At 33.6% G+C, this 23,567-nt stretch overlaps 4 protein-coding genes across 15 annotated transcripts in view; 2 read left to right on the forward strand and 2 right to left on the reverse strand.

Moving 5' to 3' along the window:
- LOC116339514 (probable cationic amino acid transporter) overlaps positions 1-14,219 on the reverse strand; it is a 39,340-nt gene extending 25,121 nt beyond the window's left edge. The window contains exons 1-4 of one of the 5 annotated variants that reach the window (XM_031765435.1): positions 6,649-6,681; positions 5,514-5,656; positions 5,361-5,439; positions 1,500-1,830 (exon numbers count right to left, since the gene is read on the reverse strand). The gene's annotated coding sequence lies outside the window, so the exon portion shown is untranslated. Of the gene's footprint in view, positions 1-1,499; positions 1,831-5,360; positions 5,440-5,509; positions 5,657-5,747; positions 6,421-6,648; positions 6,682-13,906 lie in introns of those variants that run through there. The other 4 variants (XM_031765437.1, XM_031765434.1, XM_031765436.1 and 1 more) reach the window with 4 other exon arrangements.
- On the forward strand, positions 7,136-9,801 carry LOC116339515. Of its 4 annotated transcripts, none has more exons than XR_004201003.1 (5): positions 7,136-7,911; positions 8,314-8,460; positions 8,531-8,609; positions 9,279-9,433; positions 9,504-9,801. XR_004201003.1 is itself a non-coding variant. In XM_031765439.1 (4 exons), the coding sequence occupies exons 1-3, from the start codon at positions 7,269-7,271 to the stop codon at positions 8,570-8,572; spliced, it is 828 nt and encodes a 275-aa protein (XP_031621299.1). In that variant the 5' UTR covers positions 7,140-7,268; the 3' UTR covers positions 8,573-8,609; positions 9,279-9,434. The 4 variants fall into 4 exon arrangements, 1 of the variants encoding a protein (XP_031621299.1); XR_004201001.1 differs by having other exon boundaries at positions 7,140-7,911; positions 8,314-8,456; positions 9,504-9,797; XR_004201002.1 differs by lacking the exon at positions 7,136-7,911 and adding an exon at positions 8,106-8,223 and having other exon boundaries at positions 8,314-8,456; positions 9,504-9,798.
- A 609-nt stretch (positions 14,220-14,828) lies between the features above and the next one.
- Positions 14,829-20,762, forward strand: LOC116339453 (AP-1 complex subunit beta-1). Of its 4 annotated transcripts, none has more exons than XM_031765336.1 (8): positions 14,829-14,962; positions 15,934-16,087; positions 16,155-16,325; positions 16,890-16,916; positions 17,667-17,852; positions 17,921-19,420; positions 19,484-19,870; positions 19,957-20,762. In XM_031765336.1, the coding sequence occupies exons 2-8, from the start codon at positions 15,980-15,982 to the stop codon at positions 20,359-20,361; spliced, it is 2,784 nt and encodes a 927-aa protein (XP_031621196.1). In that variant the 5' UTR covers positions 14,829-14,962; positions 15,934-15,979; the 3' UTR covers positions 20,362-20,762. The 4 variants fall into 4 exon arrangements, with proteins under 4 accessions (XP_031621196.1, XP_031621193.1, XP_031621194.1 ...); XM_031765333.1 differs by lacking the exon at positions 14,829-14,962 and adding an exon at positions 15,041-15,135; XM_031765335.1 differs by lacking the exon at positions 14,829-14,962 and adding an exon at positions 15,415-15,535.
- LOC116339454 lies at positions 20,745-23,450 on the reverse strand. Of its 2 annotated transcripts, none has more exons than XM_031765337.1 (4): positions 23,340-23,450; positions 21,854-23,280; positions 21,565-21,787; positions 20,745-21,495 (listed from the first exon to the last, which is right to left on the reverse strand). In XM_031765337.1, exons 1-4 carry the CDS (start codon positions 23,363-23,365, stop codon positions 20,883-20,885), a joined length of 2,289 nt encoding a protein of 762 aa, XP_031621197.1. In that variant the 5' UTR covers positions 23,366-23,450; the 3' UTR covers positions 20,745-20,882. The 2 variants fall into 2 exon arrangements, with proteins under 2 accessions (XP_031621197.1, XP_031621198.1); XM_031765338.1 differs by lacking the exon at positions 23,340-23,450 and having other exon boundaries at positions 21,854-22,979; positions 23,054-23,263.
- Positions 23,451-23,567: the final 117 nt, after the last annotated feature.

The raw sequence follows: 23,567 nt of genomic DNA on the forward strand, positions 1-23,567 counted from the left end.
CACAAGCACATAGTAGACCGACAGAAAGATGATACGATTTTTTTTTATTTATATTTGCCTTTGTAACCGCCGATCGACATATTGTCTTCAGGCTAGATACTACAATGTGAATTGACGATGAATATAACATTTTGTTTGGTTTTGAATTGATATTACCGTTATGTTTGTTCTTCTTTCAACCATGAATAATACGCTCGAACAAAAAATACATCTGATTTTGTTCATGGTGGTCGGGAGTGCGCACATTATTCGTTGTGTGAGCGGCGAAATAACCCAACGTTCGCCATTTTTCTATCTCAATCGATATGGAAATGGGTAAAATAAATTCGTTGTTTTTTTATTCGGCTCTGAATGATGTGCATGCGAGTCAACAAATTGAACGCGAGCAGAAGAAAAATATCAAATTTACTTTATCTCCAAAAAAATTCATGTCAAACCCAAAATATTTTGGTTTTGTTTTATTTCTTCATGCGGTTGTTGTTGTTTTTCTTTGGCGTATGTTTTCGAACGAAAAATGTAAATTTTATCAATTGAGAATTCAACGTTGTATATGAATCTAGAAAGAACTGACTCAACTTTTGAAAATCTGAGCATTTTTCCTTCTGTTTTCAGCCGACGAGAATCAAATGCACAGCCCATTTGGTGGCACTGAATGACTTTGAATTTATTTTATCTAAAGAAAACAGGCAAAAAAATCGATTGAGATAAAAATTCACTTTGATGAGACTTTATTTTTAAACAAGTACGACGTAGCCATAACCGTGGAGATTGATGGTTTACCGATCACTTTGATGCATTCACAATTTCGGAAAATTACAGTCACCACTTTCATGTTTTGTTGTACGGCATTTGGTAAACAAGTCAAATCCATGGCATGGCATTTCTTGGTAACCCATTAAATCCATGTAAAATTACAAATAAATTCCCCATGAAAATACACACCCACATTGAATATGTAGTAGTTGTTGAAATGGTTCAAGTTCAATTGTTGCATTCAGCGCCGTTAAATGGATTCATATATATATATTTGTAATCCAATTCAAATGTCATTAGGAAGCGCAAACACGTATTTCCACTTAATTGATTGATTTATGTAATTTTGCTTTGCATTTTTCTCTACAGTTTTCATCTGATTTTTTATGGTTTTTACATGCATGGTGTTTACAATTGTATATGATTAAATTCGGTATTCGATTGGATAAAATGATACAGTTATTCGACTTTATCGATATTCGTATTAAGATAAAGTTCGATTGAAGTGTTTATGCAAGGTATTTTTCTAGCATTATTGCTCACTGCTCGTTTTTTCTTCGTTTCTTCGATTGAAATTCAATATTTGCAGAGAGCACAAAATTGGAGCGAATTTCAATTTCCCAGGATAAGAATTGAAATAAGAATGTTAGATTGTGAGGTAAATACGGATTTAACGTCAATGTCTTTCTTAACTTTGTGCTGGTAACATTGATTCGTAATTGTCTTTTATGTCCTTACGGAATTACCTTTTTGATCTGCAAATTATCTGCTGTATATGGTGATGGTGATGATGGTATTTTGTGTATATGTATGAGGAAGAGTGCTTATGGTCCGTTTCGATTGTTATTTTTATTTTCAGCTGCAGCTTTTTCACTTTGGATAAAAGTGCCTTTTAGTCATCAGATAAAAGCTTACTCCATTACCAATGAATCAGAGCGCACTGTGCACGAGCATTTGGCATTGATTTTATTCTTTCTTTCTTTTAGTTCTCCTTCGCTTGTGTGAAATTCACATAAATGGTAGCTGATGTTTTTTTGTCAGGCGTTTGAGAAACGGTGTTGAATGTCATTCTTCAATCTGGAAAAAAGGGCAAAAAAAAAATTGAAAAAAAAAACAAACAAAATCCAATCGGAGAGTTTTCGGCCATATCAAATCACAATGGAATTGTTCAGCTTGAAAGCAATAACAAAACGAAAAAAAAAAATGTTTTATCATTTCCTGATTTAAATTAAATTGGTCAAAAGTTACGACCCTGGAAAAATGCTAATTTTCTCCCTTCATCCGTGCATAAATTTGCGTATATTTTGACGAAGCTTTTTTCTTTTGAATATATAAAATTCGTTCCACATCCCACATCCAAACGGAGATTGGGGTGGAGGAAAGGAACAGACATCTAGTAACATCTTCTTCATTTCAAGTGGATATTCTACTCCGAATATGTGAAATTTGACACTATACCCAATAGGTAACGTAAACCACAGGCATGGCATGGTCAGAACCACCACGAATCAGCACACTTGCGCTGTTCATGGAAAAGTGTGAATAAATTCAAAAGGTCATTAATTGCGTGAAGCATTTGGAATGGCACCAACATGACGGAATGGCACCACTGTCGCCAGCATGCAATCGATGTCTATTTAGAATATATGCAAATCAACGTCATCACTGTTGTGTGGCAACGCAATTTAATGCCTGCCACGTTTTAATTTGTAGGTGTTCTATTTTGCATTTAATCACCACCACCACATCATAATTATTATTATCAACATCATCAAACGTAAGTTATTCCAATGATTTTCTTCAACGTCTAAACATATATATTGTCCATATTCATGTCTTTAATGGCATTTAACTAATGAATGAAATATGATCGTATTACAAATAAATGTCAAGTGAAGCGAATACATTTCGAAATAAAGTTTCATTTAAGGTGACTCTCGGCGAAAATTGCCACAATGAAATGGACGCATTCACGGAAAATATAACAAATAAAAAAAAAACACCGAATAAATTAGTCGCAATTCTTCTGGGAAATTGTGTGAATTACGACACGGAAGTTATCTGATGCGGCAGAGATGAACTATATGTTGTACAAATAAATTGAGTCAATTAGTTCACAGTCACACGCAGGCGAGCGTCTCTATTTACAATATTTCGTATCATGTCAGCTACAAGCCAATTTTGTAGAGCACTTGAAATTTCCTTTTTTTAGTGCACAAAACCACAATGCACATAAATATAGGGATAGAGTGTGCAAAAATTGTGGCATTTGGTATTAACATTAGTGAAGTTGAAACCAAGCGATGGCCTAGAATAGTTGCATCATTATTTTCCACAACACGTATCGTTGTCACGCATTCAGCGAACGACATTTCCGACAAGAGCGAAACAACAAAAAAATCATCTTTCAAAATGAAGTTTCCGTTGGATAAAGTTAATTCATTACGGCAACATCATCGTCGCATGTTAAATTGAAAAGACTTTGACACAAATTTTGGTGCGTATTAAAGTCCTTTGTGATCACAATGCAGCTGTACTCACATTGTCACAAGTGAATGTATCATCTCCGCTTTGTACTTGGCTTTGTATGCTGTGAAACTATCATTTTCCGATGAAGTCGCATTTACCGAGATGAAATTAAGCCAGGCGAAAGCGAATTGTCGATTGTTTTAGACGACGACGATCAGGGATAAAATTTTACAAGTTTCATAAATGAAACATTGTCTGAAGTGATTTCGTTCATTGCTAATAATAAAATAATGTTGTATATGAGAAGCGTTCATTGTTTATGTCATCTTCTTGCAAGAAAACAACCACTTCAGCTCAATATGGCTCGAGTGCAATAACGAGTTGTTCAATTTAATGACACAGCGAGAATGTACAGCAATCAATGTTTCGCTGAATCTGTGATATACCCTTTGCATGACGACGACAACGACGATGAAAACGGTGACGACAAAACAATAACAACGACTGTATCATAGAATCCATGATATCGTTATTCTTCGAACAAAAGATAAGTAAAAGGCGCGCACATAAATTACGTTAAAGCGTAATGTGATATGAATGGAAAAACTATGTTATTGTGCTGTCCACGGTGTTTACCGTCCGATGGCATTTATTGACCACCATTAAATTGATTCCATTATTATATTTCATAATATTTCATAGAGGCAATAACGTTGTTATTTATAATCAAAAATATGATTCTCAATTTACTACCTCGAAACCGATTACACGACGAAAACACACTAATTGCTCTTCATTCTGCTCTGCTTTCTATGCCCTCCAGTTCGACTTATAAGAGGTACTTTTTTATACTTAATAAAAGTACCGACTCGACAAATGAATCGAAAACGCTTACAAGCATTCGAAAACAATTAAGTGATTGAACAATATCATAACTCATGACACGATATGAAAGTTTTACATGTGTTTTTTAAATGAAAAATTTGTGTATAATAATGCCATATGAGTAGTACAAATGTTGAAAATCACAGCACTGTGTTGACAATAAATTGTAATAAAGTGCATATAGATTTGATTGATTGAAAGTTGTGAAATAATCCATTTTATTTGGATTGCTTGATTGATTATGCAATATGAGGCATTATCGTCGGGTTACTTGTGTACAATTCAATACATTCATTGCAATTGAAACCGTTTTCGAAGCCATCTTCATAGCGAAAATGTATTTGTCACATTTACGATTCACCAAACAAATTCACCAAATTTGAAGAACGGAAAAAGGCATTCTTGTTAGTTGAAAAATGTGTGCTCTTTTATTTTGAGAATGTTGTGAACCTTTATTTGGTAAACCAGCATCACCGACGCCACATAGCTCTGTTGATAGTTTTTTTTTGTCATACAGTGACCTTTTCGATAGATCGATGCTTCTTGAAAGAAAGTTGACCATTGGAATGTGTCAAGCGATTCAATTACATTTAAATTCAATGAAATTTCTTCAAGCTGAATACATGTTACCTATGTTAACATTGCACGTAGATCGCTGTAATATCCTGTTGAAATTCCTTTCTTCATCGCAAATTGATTTCTCTGTCATCGTTTGGGAATATGTAATTGTTATTCGGGTAAACCTCCAGACATTCTTTTTGTATAAGTGGCTGAAATGCGCTCCAAGCGTTTTTGGGTATAACCAAAGTAAGCTACACAATTGTGGATTAAGCCGTAGCCATGCTAAAATTATTTTGGATGAAAAGTATATGACGTTGAAAAGATTCAAATGTTCTACAAGTGGTAGATACTTCACGATGAACCTTTTGTTGACACGTGAATTCAAATCAAATACTTCTTGGTTTTATTTCATTCGAAGATGAAAAGTGAATTTCTACGTCAATTAAAGACATGAATTCCACCTAGGGAAAATGACTCGTAAGTTCATAAGTTTCTGTAAGTTTCACAAGTTCGCGTAAGTTTTCTATGAAGTAGATTACTTGTAAGTTTTTCAACGTCAGCATTTTATTCAACATAAATTTACGTTGTCAAAGTATGACATTGCATGCATATACAAAAATAAAATAAACAAAAAACTGTGATTCATATTTCTCTTTTCAAGGTGGTCAACCGTATATAGGTGCCGTACTGACCTAATTTACTTTTTAAATTTAAATATTGAATGGTATTTCAGCATCTGGAAGCAACAGTGAAGCACATTTTCTCGTTATCCTTTGGAAAAATAAACAAAAGTACATCTATGTTGAACAAGCTTTTAAATCATTTTAAGATAATTACATACTTACCATTAAACATTTGGAAAATGCCGACATTTTTACAATTTCGTTACGATCTACTGTAATCCTCCTACCTTTTGCACTAATTCCTAATAGTAATGGTTCTTCCATAGTAGTTGATGAATTTGATTTTTGTCTAAGAATCACAGGAGCTATAATTTAAAAAAAAATACAAATCAATCGAATATGAAGGTCACGTAAATTTATTTTAAATACGAAGATGTTATTGATGTGCAATTTGACCTTTATTTTATATTTTATATTAGCTGATAACGAGCTCATTTATTTTGATGTGCGATTCATCGGAAAGTTGTTAGAAATGCTTGCGTATGTACAATTCGACGACCGAATCACAAAAAGTTTTAAAGGCGTAGTTTGTGAATCGAAAAACTATTTTGGATACTCTTTCTTCTTTCACTTTTGACTAATCAAAACTATTTTATTATATAATGTGCTCGAATTTGAATGTAAAGTGTATATATTTGGAAGAACTATGGTAGAAATAGTTAATAGATTATAGCTCCGTTGCACTTAGTGTCTCCTTCCGCAAGTAGGATGGCTGCATTGAAGTAGAATCGCGATAAATCGGACACTAACACTGGAGTATAAATATTTTCATAATCTTCACACTCTATTGTAGTAACAAATAGTGGCACAAAAGCACATACTAAGAAAATTATCTTCATTTTTCCTAAATATTGTTTGGCTTAGTCAACTGAACTGATAACTGAAATGTGGGATTTTTTGCCAAATAAAAAAGTAAACTCAATTAGATGATACTTCTTCTTTTTTTAATTGTAAATGTACAACCACCAGTGATCAGTAATGAAATTCACGCACTCTAAATAGATAAAATATAAGTTCTTAAATAACTTGTTCAGAATAAAAAATGTGCGTCTGTATTGGGCTGAATTCAAAACAAAAATGTGTTTGGAACATTTGATAAACTGTCTACTTCATTCGTTTATCGAATGTTTTGCTGCGGAAAACACAATTTGTTCTTTCACGTACTTTGAAAACGAACCAAAATTCAATTGAATTATGAACTGATATCAGAGGAAGCGATGTGTGATTTACTACTTTTTTCATAATAGGCGAATAAAATCCGGGCACTTTTCCAATGGAATAATTGAATGCCACTTACAATGAGAGGAAATGACAGCAAATTTTAAAATTGGCGCGCTGTTTAGTTTCGATTCGAGTTGTAAAATTACATTGACGTCCCCTTTGAAATTCGATGCGCCACCGTCGGCTCAAAGAGACTTGAAGTCTTCACATCCGCTCATTGGCCACTTATCTCCAAACTCTAGTCCAAACTCAAAATTTTGTCTATTATATTGTGCTGTATATACGATTGCATATATGATAGATACACCATTTATACTTAAATTTGTATGAAAAGACTCTCACTGATTTCTTCTTCAATTGAATAAAATTTAATTTGTGTTCGTTTTCAAAGTACAATAAAGAACAAATTGTTTTTTTCCGCAGCAACATATTTGATGACCGAATGAAGCATTCAAATGTTTACCAAAAGTCAGTTTTGTTTTGAATTCAACCCAAAACGATCGTACATTTTTTTATTCCGAATATTTTTTTTTTTTAATTGCTTATATTTTATCTATTCACACGTGTGTTTGCACCTTTACATTTATAAAAAACAAAATATTCTCAAGTTTCACATAAAATTTATTTTGTCGAAAAAAAAAAATCGCACACACACATTACAATTCAGTTGACTAAGCCAAACAATATTTATGAAAAATGAAGATAATTTTCTTAGTATGTGCTTTTGTGCCACTATTTGTTACTCCACTAAAGTGTGAAGATTATGAAAATATTTATACTCCAGTGTTAGTTACCGATTTATCGCGATTCTGCTTTAATGCAGCCATTCTACTTGCGGAAGGAGACACTAAGTGCAACGGAGCTATAATCTCTTCCACAAAAATTGTTACATCTTACAAATGTATGATACATTTTGATGAACATCACAGTATGTATTTGCCTTTTTCGAAAAATATTTCGGTTCGAGTCGGTTCAACAGAAAGATTAAGTGGTGGAATAATAAGACATGTGGATAATGTTCGGCGCATTTCCTTTCCGCTTGATGATATTACTCTTCGTAGGTATCCAAATATACAACATGCTATTAATGATTTGGCTGTGCTTTCATTTAAGAAACCATTACCACTTGGGCCAACGATTTGTCCAATACGGTTGGCTGAAAAGAAAGATGACATTTACATAAAAGAAGGATCCCTCGTAGAAATGAGCGGATATAATACACATAGATTCCGCAATATCACGGAATTAAGATCTTTAACGTCGCAAATAATAGAGATCAACAACAAATGTCCAACTTTTCACATAGAGGAAAGATTTACCATGTGTTCCATGGAAGGTGGTAAGATTTTTGATAATTTAACAAGATTTCACACCAGTAAGACTATTTCTACCATAGTTCTTCCAAATATATACACTTTACATTCAAATTGGAGCACATTATATAATAAAATAGTTTTGATTAGTCAAAAGTGAAAGAAGAAAGAGTATCCAAAATAGTTTTTCGATTCACAAACTACGCATTTAAAAGTTAAAACTTTTTGTGATTCGGTCGTCGAATTGTACATAGGCAAGCATTTCTAATAACTTTCCGATGAATCGCACATCAAAATAAATGAGCTCGTTATCAGCTAATATAAAATATAAAATAAAGGTCAAATTGCACATCAATAACATCTTCGTATTTAAAATAAATTTACGTGACCTTCATATTCGATTGATTTGTATTTTTTTTAAATTATAGCTCCTGTGATTCTTAGACAAAAATCAAATTCATCAACTACTATGGAAGAACCATTACTATTAGGAATTAGTGCAAAAGGTAGGAGGATTACAGTAGATCGTAACGAAATTGTAAAAATGTCGGCATTTTCCAAATGTTTAATGGTAAGTATGTAATTATCTTAAAATGATTTAAAAGCTTGTTCAACATAGATGTACTTTTGTTTATTTTTCCAAAGGATAACGAGAAAATGTGCTTCACTGTTGCTTCCAGATGCTGAAATACCATTCAATATTTAAATTTAATAAGTAAATTAGGTCAGTAAGGCACCTATATACGGTTGACCACCTTGAAAAATGATAATAATTTCCTTGTTTATTTTCGGTGGGCGCTGGTATCGAAGATTTTTTGTTGAAGATTCAACGAATACGACATCTATTAAAATACATAAAGATTTTTGTTACTAAAGAACACACTGACTCTGATTTTGTGTGTCCGTTTGTATTGCAAATTCTGCACTCAGTCGTCAACCGTAGCTGCTTGTGCACAATTTACAACACACACGCATACACAGAATCGATGTCAGTACTAATACGTTTGCAATACAGCTATATAGTTCTCTAGAGCTGTGTCAAGACAGCAGTAGTAACGAAAATCTTTATTGTCTTTAATAGGTGGCGTATTGTTGAATTTTCAACAAATATTTCCATACAAAAAGTGCTTCACCAGCGCCCACCGTTTATTTTACTTGCTTTGGCAACACAAATTTACATTGATAATATGTTTACGTTGAGTTTTTTTTATTGTTGCTGAACGTTGCATTTTCTAATTATTACTGTCTATTTTCTAATTATAATTGTCGAATAAAGTTGCAATATTAATTGTTTTTTTCTCACCTTGCTTCAATTGTGAAAAAAAAATCTTTCTACATTTTTCTTAATCTATCGACAAAAAAGTACAATTTTTTTGTTTTATTTCCTTTTTAGCACTAGTGATATTTAGAGACAAAGATATGGTACCGTTTCTACTTGGAGTTAACGCCAGGAGACTCTTAAAGAACGTTACCCATGAACCACTAGTTGAAACAAGCACCAGAATCAAAGACTATGTAGATAGGATTAAATCTTTCTTCAATCGTGAAGTAAGAGTAAAAAATGATTCTTAATGTATTTAAAAAAAACTTTTTCATTTCTTCTTTCTTTTCTCTACAGGAAACAAATGACATCATCCGAAGTAATAATCGCGAAATTCAAATTATAGATGCCTATTAGTATCGATGCAGAAGAATGTGAATGATTTCCAATGTTTTGACGATGATTCATTTCATTAAATCCATATCGATCGCGTTATCACACATACGTTTGAGTCGGTTAAAATGATTCGTAAAATTTTGTTATTTTTTTTATTTGTTTCTTCATTTGGCAAATAGATCGCATATATAAGTGCTTTTTGAAATTCATTTTGCTTATACCTTTATTTTTTTCTCTAATGAATTTGAATTTTTTTTTTTTTGTAAGACGATGTTATTTAAATAAAATGCTTGCAAGGCACTTTGAAAATATTCTTCAACGAAAGTACATCGAATTTACATTCCCATGTCTTTTTTGTCTTGAATGTCACCCAAAAAGCTTACTGTTTTCTCTTCAATATTTTTAATATCGAAAAAAAACCATTGCTATATGCAATTGAGCCACTTCAATACTTCAATTCAACTTTTTTGTCACATATACGTTTGAGTCGGTTAAAATGTGTGCGGTGCTAATAGCATTGTGATCGATGATTATACAGTAAACTAGGATTGTGAAAATTTTAGGTTGTCGGTGATTCAAAGCAATTGTTTGGTAATATGTGCTAGGAAAATTGGCCTTTTTTATACTTTTGCTGTATGAATTTTATGTTTTTACATTTCGGCATTGTGTTAACGTATATGGGCAAATCGTACGTTCGCATAAATTCTCAAAATCAGCTTGGGTCGGCCGAATCGTCTGTCAAATCAATTTGGAGTCGAACATTTTTCGAATCGTTTTCGATTACATTCACATCCTGTGACACTTTATCTACGCGCTATGAATAACTTAACAAAGGCATATCGCTTACTCAACGCTTCTTTTTCAAATGAAATAGAACAAGAGCACTGCTCTGAAGCACTGAAGGAGATAAAATTCGAATCGAGCACACATACACATCAGTCGAGTGAAAATATTTTTGAGTTGCAACTTATTTTGCTTCGGTCATTTTCACAGGAACGAACGAAAAGTTTAATTTAATTTAAATTCATCGTACAATTTTACAATAAAATTAAATTAAAAGTTAATTAACTAAAATAGACCTTGTGCATTTTATGCTTGAGAAAAGGAATGATGAGATTTTCCGAGCTTCAGCTTTTTCAAGAAGAAGTATTCGAACAAAACCTCTTTTTATTACAGAATTCTTTTGTAGGCAACAAAATAAGCTATATAAAGTGTTTGAGAGAAAATATGTTTTCAAGCAATTCATGAACTTGTTACGATTTGCTATAACCACAGCCACCACAAAATTGCGTTGCACGTAAAACAAAACGAGAAAATAACTAATTCAAAACTTTACCACATTAATTGTGTTTGTGTGTGTTTAAATACAAGGCACTTGTCGGCACTTGTGTTGTCGATATATAAATGGCAACATGCGAAAAATGGTGCCGACGAGGTAATTTCATCTCTTTTCTTTTGCTGTGGTTGTTTGCTGTAAATGTAAATTGACGACTATTACAAATTTGTTGGTTTGGATAAAATAAAGGGAGATCTCTGTGTTTACAATGAAATAGGTGTTCGGTTCAGTGTTCAACGAGCTTTTCACAGTCTCATGTCATATCTTATTTTTTTTGTTCACTCGTTAAATCCAATGAGACTTATTTATTTAATTGTGTGTCACTTTCGAAATCGGTCTTTGTTCAGTGCTCTGGGGTCTACGCCACTTGATTCGAAACAGAGAAAAGAACGACAAAATGTTGAAAAAGTTTTGAAAGCCCCGAGTATATAAAATGAAGCGAAATGACGGCTATTTAAAAAAAAATGTTGCACAACATCGAACAAAGAAGAGAAAAACAACAAATCGATTTTCAAGCGACCCTTGCAATGTCTACAAACGAAAAGAACAAATATGGCCCACAGCATTATTCGAAGCATCTTAAAATCAAACATCGTGCTGTTTGGACAAGATATCATCATGATACGTCAACTTTGGACGGATGAACGAATAGATAGTGTGCGCACGGTGAAGTGACGGCGTGCAAATAGAACTTTGTTCTCCGTTGATGTCCATTTATTGCGTTTGCTTCGCATTTTATGACGCTTGGTCAAAAATGTATAGAAGTGAAAATTATGCGATAGATGAGAAACACACAGAGAGAAAGAAATAACAAAAATGTGAAAGAACAAAAGCTGCAAGAATATTGTCCATTCAGCCAATTTCCAACTTAAGTGTGTGATTATGTAGTTATGTCGCGTCCGTCACTTTTATGTCTTTTTTCAAATGATAAATTAAACGAGAGCTTTTTCGTTATACAAAATTTGCTCAGCAATGAACAATCTTCTTCCTGGGATAAAATGTTCTTTAATCTATTTATGGTGTCCACATCGAACATACAATGGCCTGCAACTACTTTGCTCTATGTAAACTTAAAGGTCAACTTAATGCACACTTTCAGTTTCTGTAAGTTTCAACTAATTGCTTCTGCTTGTGACAAATATATGAGATTTTCACATGTGACCTTTCATTTTGTACCTGCAGAGTGATTGTAGCACTCGAACCATTGTAGGCTTTTATCATGAATTTTTAACAATATGGAAAAGATTGTTTGTGTTTGCTCTATTGATGTATGCCATCAGATGTTGTTATTCTACGATGAAGGACAAACATTGTTCAGAGCATAAGCATAAAACAAAATATGATGTTGTTATAACTTGAAAGAGAAAAAAAAAATTACTTGAATTTATGCAAATATTTGTTAGCATAACCGCTATCAACAAGGGTGGCTTGAGCCATATAGGGAAGTCACTTCTCTCGATACCGATTTACAAACGGCTTCGATTTATAACATCCGGAACAAGTTAAACTATTATGTAAATTTAACATGTTGAAGCATATTTGTACGCAACCAATTCACATGTGTATACCCAATGTTGCATGTTTATCATATCATTATGTTGGCATACAATAAAACTAGTGAGCAATTTGTTTCGTGATAACGCGAATGAAATGCAGCATGCTGAACATGAACGATTATGTGTATTATTTTTACGCATACACCACCCACATTGCACTACTTGAAAAAAACACAGAGGAAAATGGAAGAATATAAGAAAAAACAATGTGGAAAATAGTCGCAGCCTAGTTAATTGCTTATTAACGGAGCTCTCTATCTCTCTATCTATCTGTATGTGTGGACGTATTCAACACGCAGTACACATGGTTGACCACTTTGGGTGAATGGAAAAAACATTTTTTTGTCTCTCGGGCCATTTGTTCACACGCACAACATTGCTCGTATAAAAACAGCAGCACATAGTTCAACGACCAAAAAAGAAACAGAACACCGAACCTTATTACTTTTCAACCATTTGTATACACACAGGCACACTCACAAAAACATTAGCCATGCAGAAAGCAACAGAAAATCAATTACACTCTTTTTATTCATTTTCATTTTAATGTTGAAGAATATTGTAAAGGACATTCTGTTTTGAAAGCATAGCCCACAAACTAATTAATCGTAATTATTTTCTATGAAGATGTTCGCTCGCAATCTGGTGTGCACAAATGGACGAAAATTTATTGGCGCCAAGTAAAACCAACAATTTTTAACGGTTCGGTGCTCTTTTCATTCGGTGTCCATCCATTTTGGAACGAAGCAAATGGTCTCGAGATAACACAACTTTCCATTGTCATTCAACCATTATTTAAGCTGCTGATGCTATTTTTCATTTTACTTTCAATGCAATCGGAAAGAGTAACGTCAATCGTTTTTTTTTTCTAAACACTAATTTAACCAACCAGTCACGAGTACATGAGGTGAACACACTTTTTTGCATTCACTCTTCTTATCACATGACTATGCACAATTTAAACGCTTAATTGCTTGGACATTTACCAACAAATGGCAATGCATTACAAGAAACTTTCAGTTAATGCTCAAGAAATCTACTTCAGTTTTTCAGATCATGCAATGTTGTTCGTCTTTAATGAATGTTGTCTTACAATATAAAATGAGGTTTATTCAAAATCCGTTTTTCTGATAAGACATTCATTTTCTTTTGAAAATCCAACCATTCTATTTATTTCTATTGTACGCAAATTATTTACTTTTATTCCAAAAATCTTTTTCAATTTTGTGGTAATGATTTACAAAAAAAATATATGAAAAAGAAACTTTTTGTAACAAAATATTCAAAAAAAAATTCGATTTTTAACAAAATATTCAACTTTTTTTCGATAAAAAACAATGTAAATTGAAATTTAAATAATAAAACCATCACAAAATCCATTAATTTAATTCCATTTTGGCGGAATAGAATACATTTGAATGTGAATTACACTCAAAAGCACATATAAGATTTCGTTTGTTTATTCTGCTTACAATGGTATCGAACGCAGTCCTTGTCTATTAGCTGTTTAAGCGTTTATCACTTTGTTTGATGAAATCACCGTTCTGACTTCTGCTTCTGTTTTAGCACTGTATACCCAATTGAATTGACTCTATTCGAATTTCACTTTCCTTTTTTTTTAAATACACATGAATCAAATACACACAAAAAAGACAAGACTGAATTTCAACGAAGCTCTCAGTTTGGATTGAAGGACAGAATCACACACACAATGAACTTTTATTTCCATTCAATTTATTTATTTTTTCTAAATCTTATGCGTTGGAAATGATTTTAGTTTCGACCGGCGCCATTTTCTATAAAATATATACTAGATGAAAATTCCTTACACAGCTTCGACGGAGCTCTCTGTGGAATCATGAAAATATGGATACGACTAGCTGTACTCTTTTCCACCATATATGGTTGTATCGCTCGAATAGGTCATATGCTATTGTTACCACCGTTCATTCATGAGCTTATCAATGGGAAAATACGGTGGTTGGAAAGGGACCATTCTACTTATACACAAAGCTTGGGGCACAAGCTTTTCCATTTCCACAACAAGCAGTCAGATATGATAATGAACTGAATTGAATTTATGATTGCACAAAGAAATGACTGGCAACAAGTTTCATATATGTACATTGCAATCAACTATTTATTCTTTGAAACGTGTGTGTGTGTTTTTCTGTTTGTTCGAATCAAAGCATTAATTTAAATGTTGAATTATTTTGTAAGAAATTTCATCATTGGTTTTAGTCAAATTTGAAACTCATCGTTCACATTTGAGTTAAATGGAATTTATCGTACGCGTACGAGTATCAAATCAATACTGGTTAGTTCGCATTTTGACGGCTAGCTCGGCGCCACTTATACGTTCCCTCACTTACACATATACGAATAAAATAATTGACAGTGAAACACGTAAACTATTCGCAGCTCGGTGTCATCCAGAACAAATCACGAAACTGAAGAGAGAAAAATTGACAAAAAACTGTGTTAAATTCGTCCATTTCCATTCTGAATTCAGTTTCAATTTAATCATTGTAAGTACTTTAAATTGAAGACAATTAAAATAAGTCAAATATTTTGATGAAACATCTTATAAATATACAATAAAATCAGGTCAAAATGACAAGCCGTATGCAGTAAAAGAAATGGTTGAGAGTAAAAAAAAAGTGAATTATCGTAATAGCTATTTGACGATTTCGACGAACAAGTGAGAAAAAAATGATTAAAAATATCGAAATTTTTGTCCATTTTTTATGCATTTACTGTATTTTATCGGCACAATTTTAAATTGGATGGTGTCTAAATCTTGTACATTATTCAATTCCGTGAATCAATCAAGCAATATTTAGAAAAAAAAAATGTATATGAAATGATTATAATGCAGGTGCATTGGTATTGGTGTATATCAATGGCGTGTATGTGTGTGTATGAGTGCGGGCTTGTACACAGGCGCTGCCTGTCTATTACATATTTATCATTTGAGGCATTGTTGTTTATCGAAACAGCGATATATCGTTGTGTTATCGTCATCCGTTTTTAGTGCGCGCTGGTGAAGTGTTTTGTTTGAAGGGAAATCGGCTAACAACATAAAAAAATATGTCGACTTTGTAAATTTTTCTTTTAAATTCCATATCTTTTATCTTATTTTAATCCGTAGAATTCAAAAGTGTTTTGACATTTCTAGTTCCGAATTTTTGCAAAATTATTTTGATGCCATTTTAAACACACTCCCATCATTTGATTTGTTTTCGTTGAATGTTGGTGTCGATGCTGTTAAATTTCATTGAAGTTGCTTCAGATAAACTGCGTTCTATCTAAAACAATATTCGTTGGAGAAAACAGATGACACCCCTTTTTTTAGTCACAATACCGATTAAACGCATTATTTTGATCAATAGTTCCTATTTCTTGTGTTTATTGAGATCGTTAATTTTATTATCTATTTTTATAAAGATATAAATTTAGACCGTGCTAGTTGTTTCATTGCATTTTCATTTATTTTTAGCCTTTATAACATCGATACATTTGCACACAAGAGAAGCGAGAACAAAATGACGGATTCAAAATACTTTACAACCACCAAAAAAGGTGAAATATTTGAATTGAAATCGGAGTTGAACAGCGATAAAAAGGAAAAGAAAAAGGAAGCTGTCAAAAAGGTGAGTAGTGAAGCTGCAGCTATGGAAAAAATCGATTTATTGAAACGATTGCATATTGATATTTCAGGTGATTGCGAGTATGACAGTTGGTAAAGATGTGTCGGCCTTATTTCCCGATGTCGTCAATTGCATGCAGACCGATAATTTGGAACTGAAAAAATTGGTTTACTTGTATTTGATGAACTATGCAAAATCGCAGCCCGACACGGCAATCATGGCGGTCAACACATTTGTTAAGGTTCGTTTGCACTCACCCAAATAAGAATCAATTTATTATTCGTTCACTTCTTTCTTTTTGATAAATCAAGTCACTTTCGTCTCTCGTTCAAAAATCATTTTCGTTGAATTTCGTTTTATTTATTTTATATGGACTTTTTTTTATCGCAGTTTAATTTTTTGTTTATATGATCCAATGAAATGCTCTCCCTGTTGATATATTTACTTGATTGTTTACTAATCGCGTTTGACAACTATACCAATGGTGATTAAGATTTTATTTTAACATTAGTTACTCGAGCGCGTATTTAGATTTTTTGAGCACGTATAACCGTAACATTTGAATTAGATAAGAAAAAAAAACATATTGGAAATGCAAGCGTTCCAAGCTAAAATTAAAATAACGTGCACAAAGCCTTTCTGTTCTTAATTTGATTTTTTTTCTTTCGATTTTTGACAGACAATTTAATACTTATTTTATTCTTTTTCTCTAACCAAAACAAAAACTTATTTGTTTTTTTTTTGCTAATTGAGATTCAAACTGAATGATTTGTTTTTGAAAATATATATATATACAAAATAAAAGGATCTGCCCTCTTCGCAACTTATTAAGGTAAACTGTACATTCCACACTATTTTAACACATTCTTATTTTCTGTGATGATCCGTTGTAATTTCAAGTTAATATTTTTTTTTTTGATATGCCAACATATGAGCAAATTCACAAAACAACCAAAAAAATCAAGACTTATCATTTTTGTTCGCCTATTTGTTGCAACTGATACGAAATTTAATAATTATAAAAAGGAACATGTTACTTGTTTGTTTCGTTTAACACGTTTATTGAGAATGGAAGGTTGAAACATGAACCAAGAATAAAGTTGAGTAGAGGTCATATCACTTCATTTTGCTGCAACATTTTTGTTTTTTTGGTTTTCATCAAGTAAAAAATGATCAAAAAAACCGTGCATAAAATCTTATCATTTTTGTTTGAGCAATAAATCAAACTATTTTGGGCTGCTGCATTTATGTTATGTGTGTAACGCCAAATCATATTTATTCGCTACATTGTTTTTATTTTATCATAAATGTTCTATTGTTTTTTGTGCAAGTCGATACAAAGTAGATACGCCAGAAAAAAAATTGTATTTCATTGTGTGTTAGCTGTTTCTAAAACTATTTGTGATGATAATATTGTTAGTGTTTCGTGCATAGATGAGAAGAATATGCTATATAGAAAGATGATTCATAAAATCACCTCCAATTGTGCCTCTGTTTAGCTGTTCAATTTGTTATGTTTGACATAAACAAGTTTTTTTTATTAATCAAATCTTCGATACTTTTCTCTTTTTCTCCCGAATAGGATTGCGATGACTCCAATCCGTTGATTAGAGCACTGGCTGTGCGAACCATGGGATGCATCCGGGTCGATAAGATAACCGAATACTTGTGCGAACCGTTGCGAAAGTGTTTACGTGATGACGATCCGTATGTGCGTAAGACGGCAGCTGTTTGCGTTGCAAAACTGTACGACATTTCATCGTCAATGGTAAAAATCAGTGAATGTTTTTTTTATGGATTAAGCAAATTTTATAGTATGTGCGTATATATTTTTAGGTGGAAGATCAAGGTTTTCTTGATCAATTGAAAGACTTGTTGTCCGATTCAAATCCAATGGTTGTTGCAAACGCCGTGGCAGCTCTTAGTGAAATAAACGAAGCAAGTCAATCGGGACATCCATTGGTTGAAATGAATTCACCAACCATCAACAAATTGTTGACTGCTTTGAATGAATGCACCGAATGGGGTCAAGTCTTCATCTTAGATTCATTGTCAAACTATAGCCCAAAAGATGAACGTGAAGCACAATCGATTTGTGAACGAATCACACCACGTTTGGCACATGCCAATGCGGCCGTTGTATTGAGCGCTGTAAAAGTGTTGATGAAATTATTGGAAATGTTGTCGAGCGACAGTGATTTCTGTGCAACACTAACGAAAAAATTGGCACCACCATTGGTGACACTCTTATCATCAGAGCCCGAGGTTCAATATGTTGCATTGCGTAATATAAATTTGATTGTTCAAAAGCGGCCCGACATTTTGAAACATGAGATGAAAGTATTCTTTGTGAAATACAATGATCCAATTTATGTGAAACTTGAGAAATTGGATATTATGATTCGATTGGCCAATCAAAGTAACATCGCCCAAGTGTTGAGCGAATTGAAAGAGTATGCAGCTGAAGTTGATGTGGATTTTGTACGAAAAGCAGTTCGTGCTATCGGTCGTTGTGCTATCAAAGTGGAACCGTCGGCCGAACGATGTGTTTCGACACTTTTAGATTTGATTCAAACCAAAGTCAACTATGTCGTTCAAGAGGCCATCGTTGTTATTAAGGACATTTTCCGAAAATATCCAAACAAGTATGAGAGTATTATCAGCACATTGTGTGAGAATTTAGACACATTGGATGAACCAGAGGCACGTGCTTCAATGGTTTGGATTATTGGTGAATATGCTGAACGTATTGATAATGCCGATGAGTTGCTGGATGGTTTCTTGGAAGGATTCCAAGATGAAAATGCTCAAGTACAATTGCAATTGCTTACGGCCGTTGTTAAATTGTTTTTGAAACGACCATCAGATACACAAGAACTTGTGCAGCATGTTTTATCGTTGGCCACACAAGATTCAGATAATCCAGATTTGCGGGATCGTGGTTTTATCTATTGGCGTTTACTTTCGACCGATCCAGCTGCTGCTAAGGAGGTCGTACTTGCCGACAAACCACTCATTTCCGAAGAAACTGATCTACTTGAACCGACACTTTTGGACGAACTCATTTGTCATATCAGCTCATTGGCCAGTGTTTATCATAAACCACCGACAGCATTCGTTGAAGGGCGCACAGGTGGCATTCGTAAATCATTACCGAATCGCACAGCAACAACCAACAATGAAGAAAGTTCCACTAGCAATGAAGCAACAGTCATTCCAAATCAAGAATCTCTCATCGGTGATCTATTGTCGATGGATATAAATGCACCGGTAGCAGCTGCACCAGCTGCACCAACCAGTAATGTCGATTTATTGGGAGGCGGACTCGATGTTTTGGTGAGTTTTGGTTACATTTTTTTTTTTCAATTCAAAAATTTATCATTTCAATTATACTTGCAGTTGGGAGTCGGGTCAGTACCATCAGATCCAAATGCCGGTGGTTCTGGTCTCTTGGGTGATATCTTTGGTTTATCATCTGTTGCACAGCCAACAAATGTTGTCATTCCAAGAACAGTTTGGTTACCCGCTGAAAAAGGAAAAGGTCTCGAAATTCAGGGTACCTTTTCACGTCGTAATGGTCAAATATCAATGGATATGCTTTTCACAAACAAAGCAATGCAAGCAATGACCGGCTTTGCAATTCAGCTCAATAAAAACAGTTTTGGATTGGTACCAAGTGCACCGATCCAAGTTGGCACTTTACAACCATCACAAGTCATCGAAGCCTCACTCATACTAAACGCAACCGGTCCGGTTCAACGAATGGAACCATTGAATAATTTGCAGGTACAATTTATTTCTTATAAATTCTAAGCTTCTTGGAATCATCCATGAGTTTTTTTTTTAATTCACTTCATTTCATGGGTTTTCAGGTGGCTATCAAGAACAATGTCGATATATTCTACTTTGCTTGTTTGGTTGCTGCCAATTCGCTGTTCCAAGAGGACGGTCAGTTGGATAAGCGTCTATTCTTAACCACATGGAAAGAGATTCCGGCCGCAAATGAGGTGCAATACAGTTTGAGTGGTATCGGCGGTAATGCTGATACAATTTCCACAAAAATGACAGCAAACAACATATTTACAATTGCCAAGCGCAATGTTGAAGGACAAGATATGCTGTATCAATCTCTTAAATTATCGAATAACATTTGGGTTCTTCTTGAATTGAAATTGCAACCAAATAATCCAGATGCGACGCTTAGTTTAAAATCACGTTCGGTTGAGGTGGCAACCATGGTATTCGCCGCTTATGAAGCAATTATGCGATCGGCCTAAATCACTCACACTCCCGAATCTATTCCAGAGATAGTATCGATAATGAACATTCTTCTGTCTAAATGCAATGGAAAGAACTCTATCTGAGTTTACTGTATTCGTATTATAATATTTAGATAAATATATAATTGTTACATTATTTGTATATGATAAGAACAAAAAGATGATTAAAAATTACATATTCCTTCATCAAAAATGAAAATCATCGCAAAAATAGTGTTAAAATGCTTCATTTCGGCGAAACTATTGCAAAGCGAACTATTGAAAAAAAAGAGCTGATCAAATTATTAAGAAATTGAGACACATCAGAAAAGTTTGTTTCGCCAATACGTAAGACCAATTGTAATTTCTGTTGGAAATAAAAAAAATAAAACACACGGTAATTCTAATTCAAAATTATATTAAAACGGTTTTTCTTAAACATGATTTTTTGTAACATGCACGTTTATGAAAATAAAATTTCAGCTGACACGGATTTTGAAATGCAACAAGACAACATTCTTATAAAATACGAATTACGGTCATTTATTCGATGACATTCGATTGCTACGTCTGACATTTTGCTGGATTTCCTGTGAATTTGTGAATTTTGTTCCTCCTCTTGTTCCAATCAAATTATTGGCTAATTCTTTTTGTGCCGCTGCTGATTCATTATGCGTCATTACTGTCGCTGTATTGTATTGATCTCTTGTTTCTAACATAAACTGTCGTTCGGCGTTGAGTTCGTCAACTTCTATCTTTTTAGCCTCTTGTCCAGCCTTTTTTCGATCTCGCTTCCTTTTTAATTTGAGTCTATTTTTATTCTGAGTTTTTAATTTGACTTGGTTCTTATGCAACTGCTTTCTCGATTGTAATCTCTCGATAATAGCACGAGAATCGTCTTTCGGACAAATTTTCAAGCGTTGTTTCGCTTTTTTCGTGCAGTTCATTTGTTTGGTCTGTTTATTTTTGATTCGTTTCAAACCATGCTGATGTAAATAATGACTATGCGGAAAAGCACACGGTAATATCTGGTATTTATTATGAATTTCAATCACAATTTTATCATCAATTGGCTGCCATTCCACTTTATCGAATGGGTCACGTTCGAACTTTACCTTTTTGATGACCTGAGATATACTAAGCGTTTCGGCGCTGAAATTGTATTAAAGAAAATTTTAATATGAAAAATGATCGCATTTGCATGTGAAAAATTGATCTCACCTGTTAGATTTCTCGAATACGTTAACATTAGTGGGTTGCTTTGAATCGGACTGCAAGAGATAATCACCAACCGGAAACGCAACGAATGTTTGAAGTGCTTGCCAAAGTTTTTGAAGAAGTTGCTGAGTTTCAATGCCGTATTTGGCATTCAATTCATTTTCAAGAACATTTAATGGAAACGATTGACGATCGATCACTTTTCCACTCTTGCAATCGAAACGAACTAAAAGAAAAATAAAAAAAATGTATGACAATTTTTATCGGGAAAAACATTTATCGAATATTTTACCTCTATTTGTTATTGTATTCGGTTTGAAAAATAATTCACACCATTCGTCAATTAGTTCTTCCTTTGTCATCACTTCAGCTCCGTACTCCGCTTGATATTCGATTTTCGGTGAATAATTGAAAAATATCACCTCACCATTTTCGCCATTTTTGAAAGCGGCTTGCTTAGCAGGTACCAACAATTTGAACGTCTCTCCTGTCTCCTCCGGCGAATCATCACAACCCGTCACATCGAAAATTGTGAACGTCATATTTTCATATAACGTTTCGCTTTTTGCGTATTTCTTTATAAATTCATCACAGCTTGACACTTTGTATTCTAAATCATTATTTATATTTGAATGGCATTCCATCACATTTGAATCAATGAGTGTTTTACTTTCGAGTTGTTCATTACGATTGTACACATTCAAGGTATTTCGGTTTAAACATGAGTACAGCAAATATTTGGCACCTTTCTTATACCTCTCTCGGCCACTCATATATGCCACTGGCAGCGGCTTATCAAAAATAATTTCCTTTGTACTCGATGTAGTATTCGAATCATTGACAGTCATTGTAAAGGACCACCCGGATTTGTGGCTTAGAAGCAGTTTCAGTATTGAAATTGGAACAACAAAATCAACATTATGCTGTTTTATCAAATCATTCACTTTTTCTTTGATGATCCGCGTGGAGTGAGTATTTTTTCGTTGATTGTATGCTTTCATGAGATTGGCAAATGAGTCTCTGAGATAGTCCACATGTTCGTGCATAATCTGTGGTATATAGCCCAAATGTTCTTGATGAATTGTCTTGGATTTTATCACACAATTTGATGGCTGTATGGATATTGCTGTTGTCATGCGATATCGATCGTTGGCCCGCTGTCGAAGCATTGTTATCAATTTTTTCTTCCAAATTTGCGTAACAAAATAGTCAATGGACGGTGGCACATCGTGATATCGACTGGAGATTTGTGCAAAATAATGTTCTCGTAATTTCTGTAAATAGCTGCTCTTTTCTTCAAAACGATGCAAAGCAGTTGATTCGTATAACATGCAATCTCTTTTATCTTCTGTTGACAATTCGGATATCGATTCGGCTGAGCAACGAAGGGCATTCAAACACGCAGAATGTTCATGCCGCTGTAATTTCGAAACGGCGATATTATTGATTAGGAAAATATTTCTTTTTCGAAGTTCGATATTTTTATAGTCACATTCATTGGATGGAATTTCGAGGCCAGTTCGTGGATCAACAAATTGTCTTGAGACCATCTCTTTATTAACAGTTGCTTCACTTGAATTCTGCGATACATGTTGAAGATGCAATTGATCAATTTCCATCAAATGAGAGAAAAATACATCAGTTCTATTACGTTGGTAATATTCTCGCATATTTAATGCGTATGTCTCCTGCACATTCGTAGCGGCGTCTGACATTGACCTATGGACCAAAAGCAATTCTTATTTGAAAATAACTAAAATAAATTAATAATTACTCACCATGTTAAACGTTTAAATTCATCCATTGTCCTACAGACGATAAGATTTAGTTTAGGAACGATACGATAAGTACAATTTGTTTATGGTTGAAGAAATGAAACGTCAAGCACGTGCAACGTGATTTTTTGACAGTGAAAATTTGACAGTAGCTGTCAAATCAAGTTGAATGTTTTGATATTTTTTTTTAATTTGAACTATTTGATTATTTCGGTTTTTAAAAGTATAGAT

Source organism: Contarinia nasturtii, unplaced genomic scaffold (assembly GCF_009176525.2).
Source record: "Contarinia nasturtii isolate CC-2019 unplaced genomic scaffold, AAFC_CNas_1.1 Cnas_scaffold_533, whole genome shotgun sequence".
Lineage (NCBI taxonomy): Eukaryota > Metazoa > Arthropoda > Insecta > Diptera > Cecidomyiidae > Contarinia > Contarinia nasturtii.

Bases quoted from the DNA above. Each gene is read 5' to 3' on its own strand.
- LOC116339515 (XM_031765439.1), top strand. From the start codon at position 7,269: ATGAAGATAATTTTCTTAGTATGTGCTTTTGTGCCACTATTTGTTACT. The intron at 7,912-8,313 runs GTAAGATTTTTG...TTTAAATTATAG, and splicing joins CATGTGTTCCATGGAAGGTG to CTCCTGTGATTCTTAGACAA. The intron at 8,457-8,530 runs GTAAGTATGTAA...ATTTTTCCAAAG, and splicing joins CATTTTCCAAATGTTTAATG to GATAACGAGAAAATGTGCTT.
- LOC116339453 (XM_031765333.1), top strand. From the start codon at position 15,074: ATGGTTGAGAGTAAAAAAAAAGTGAATTATCGTAATAGCTATTTGACG. The intron at 17,853-17,920 runs GTAAAAATCAGT...ATATATTTTTAG, and splicing joins ACGACATTTCATCGTCAATG to GTGGAAGATCAAGGTTTTCT. The intron at 19,871-19,956 runs GTACAATTTATT...ATGGGTTTTCAG, and splicing joins AACCATTGAATAATTTGCAG to GTGGCTATCAAGAACAATGT.
- LOC116339454 (XM_031765337.1), bottom strand. From the start codon at position 23,365: ATGGATGAATTTAAACGTTTAACATG. The intron at 21,788-21,853 runs GTAAAATATTCG...TTTTTCTTTTAG, and splicing joins GAATACAATAACAAATAGAG to TTCGTTTCGATTGCAAGAGT. The intron at 21,496-21,564 runs GTGAGATCAATT...ATACAATTTCAG, and splicing joins GTATTCGAGAAATCTAACAG to CGCCGAAACGCTTAGTATAT.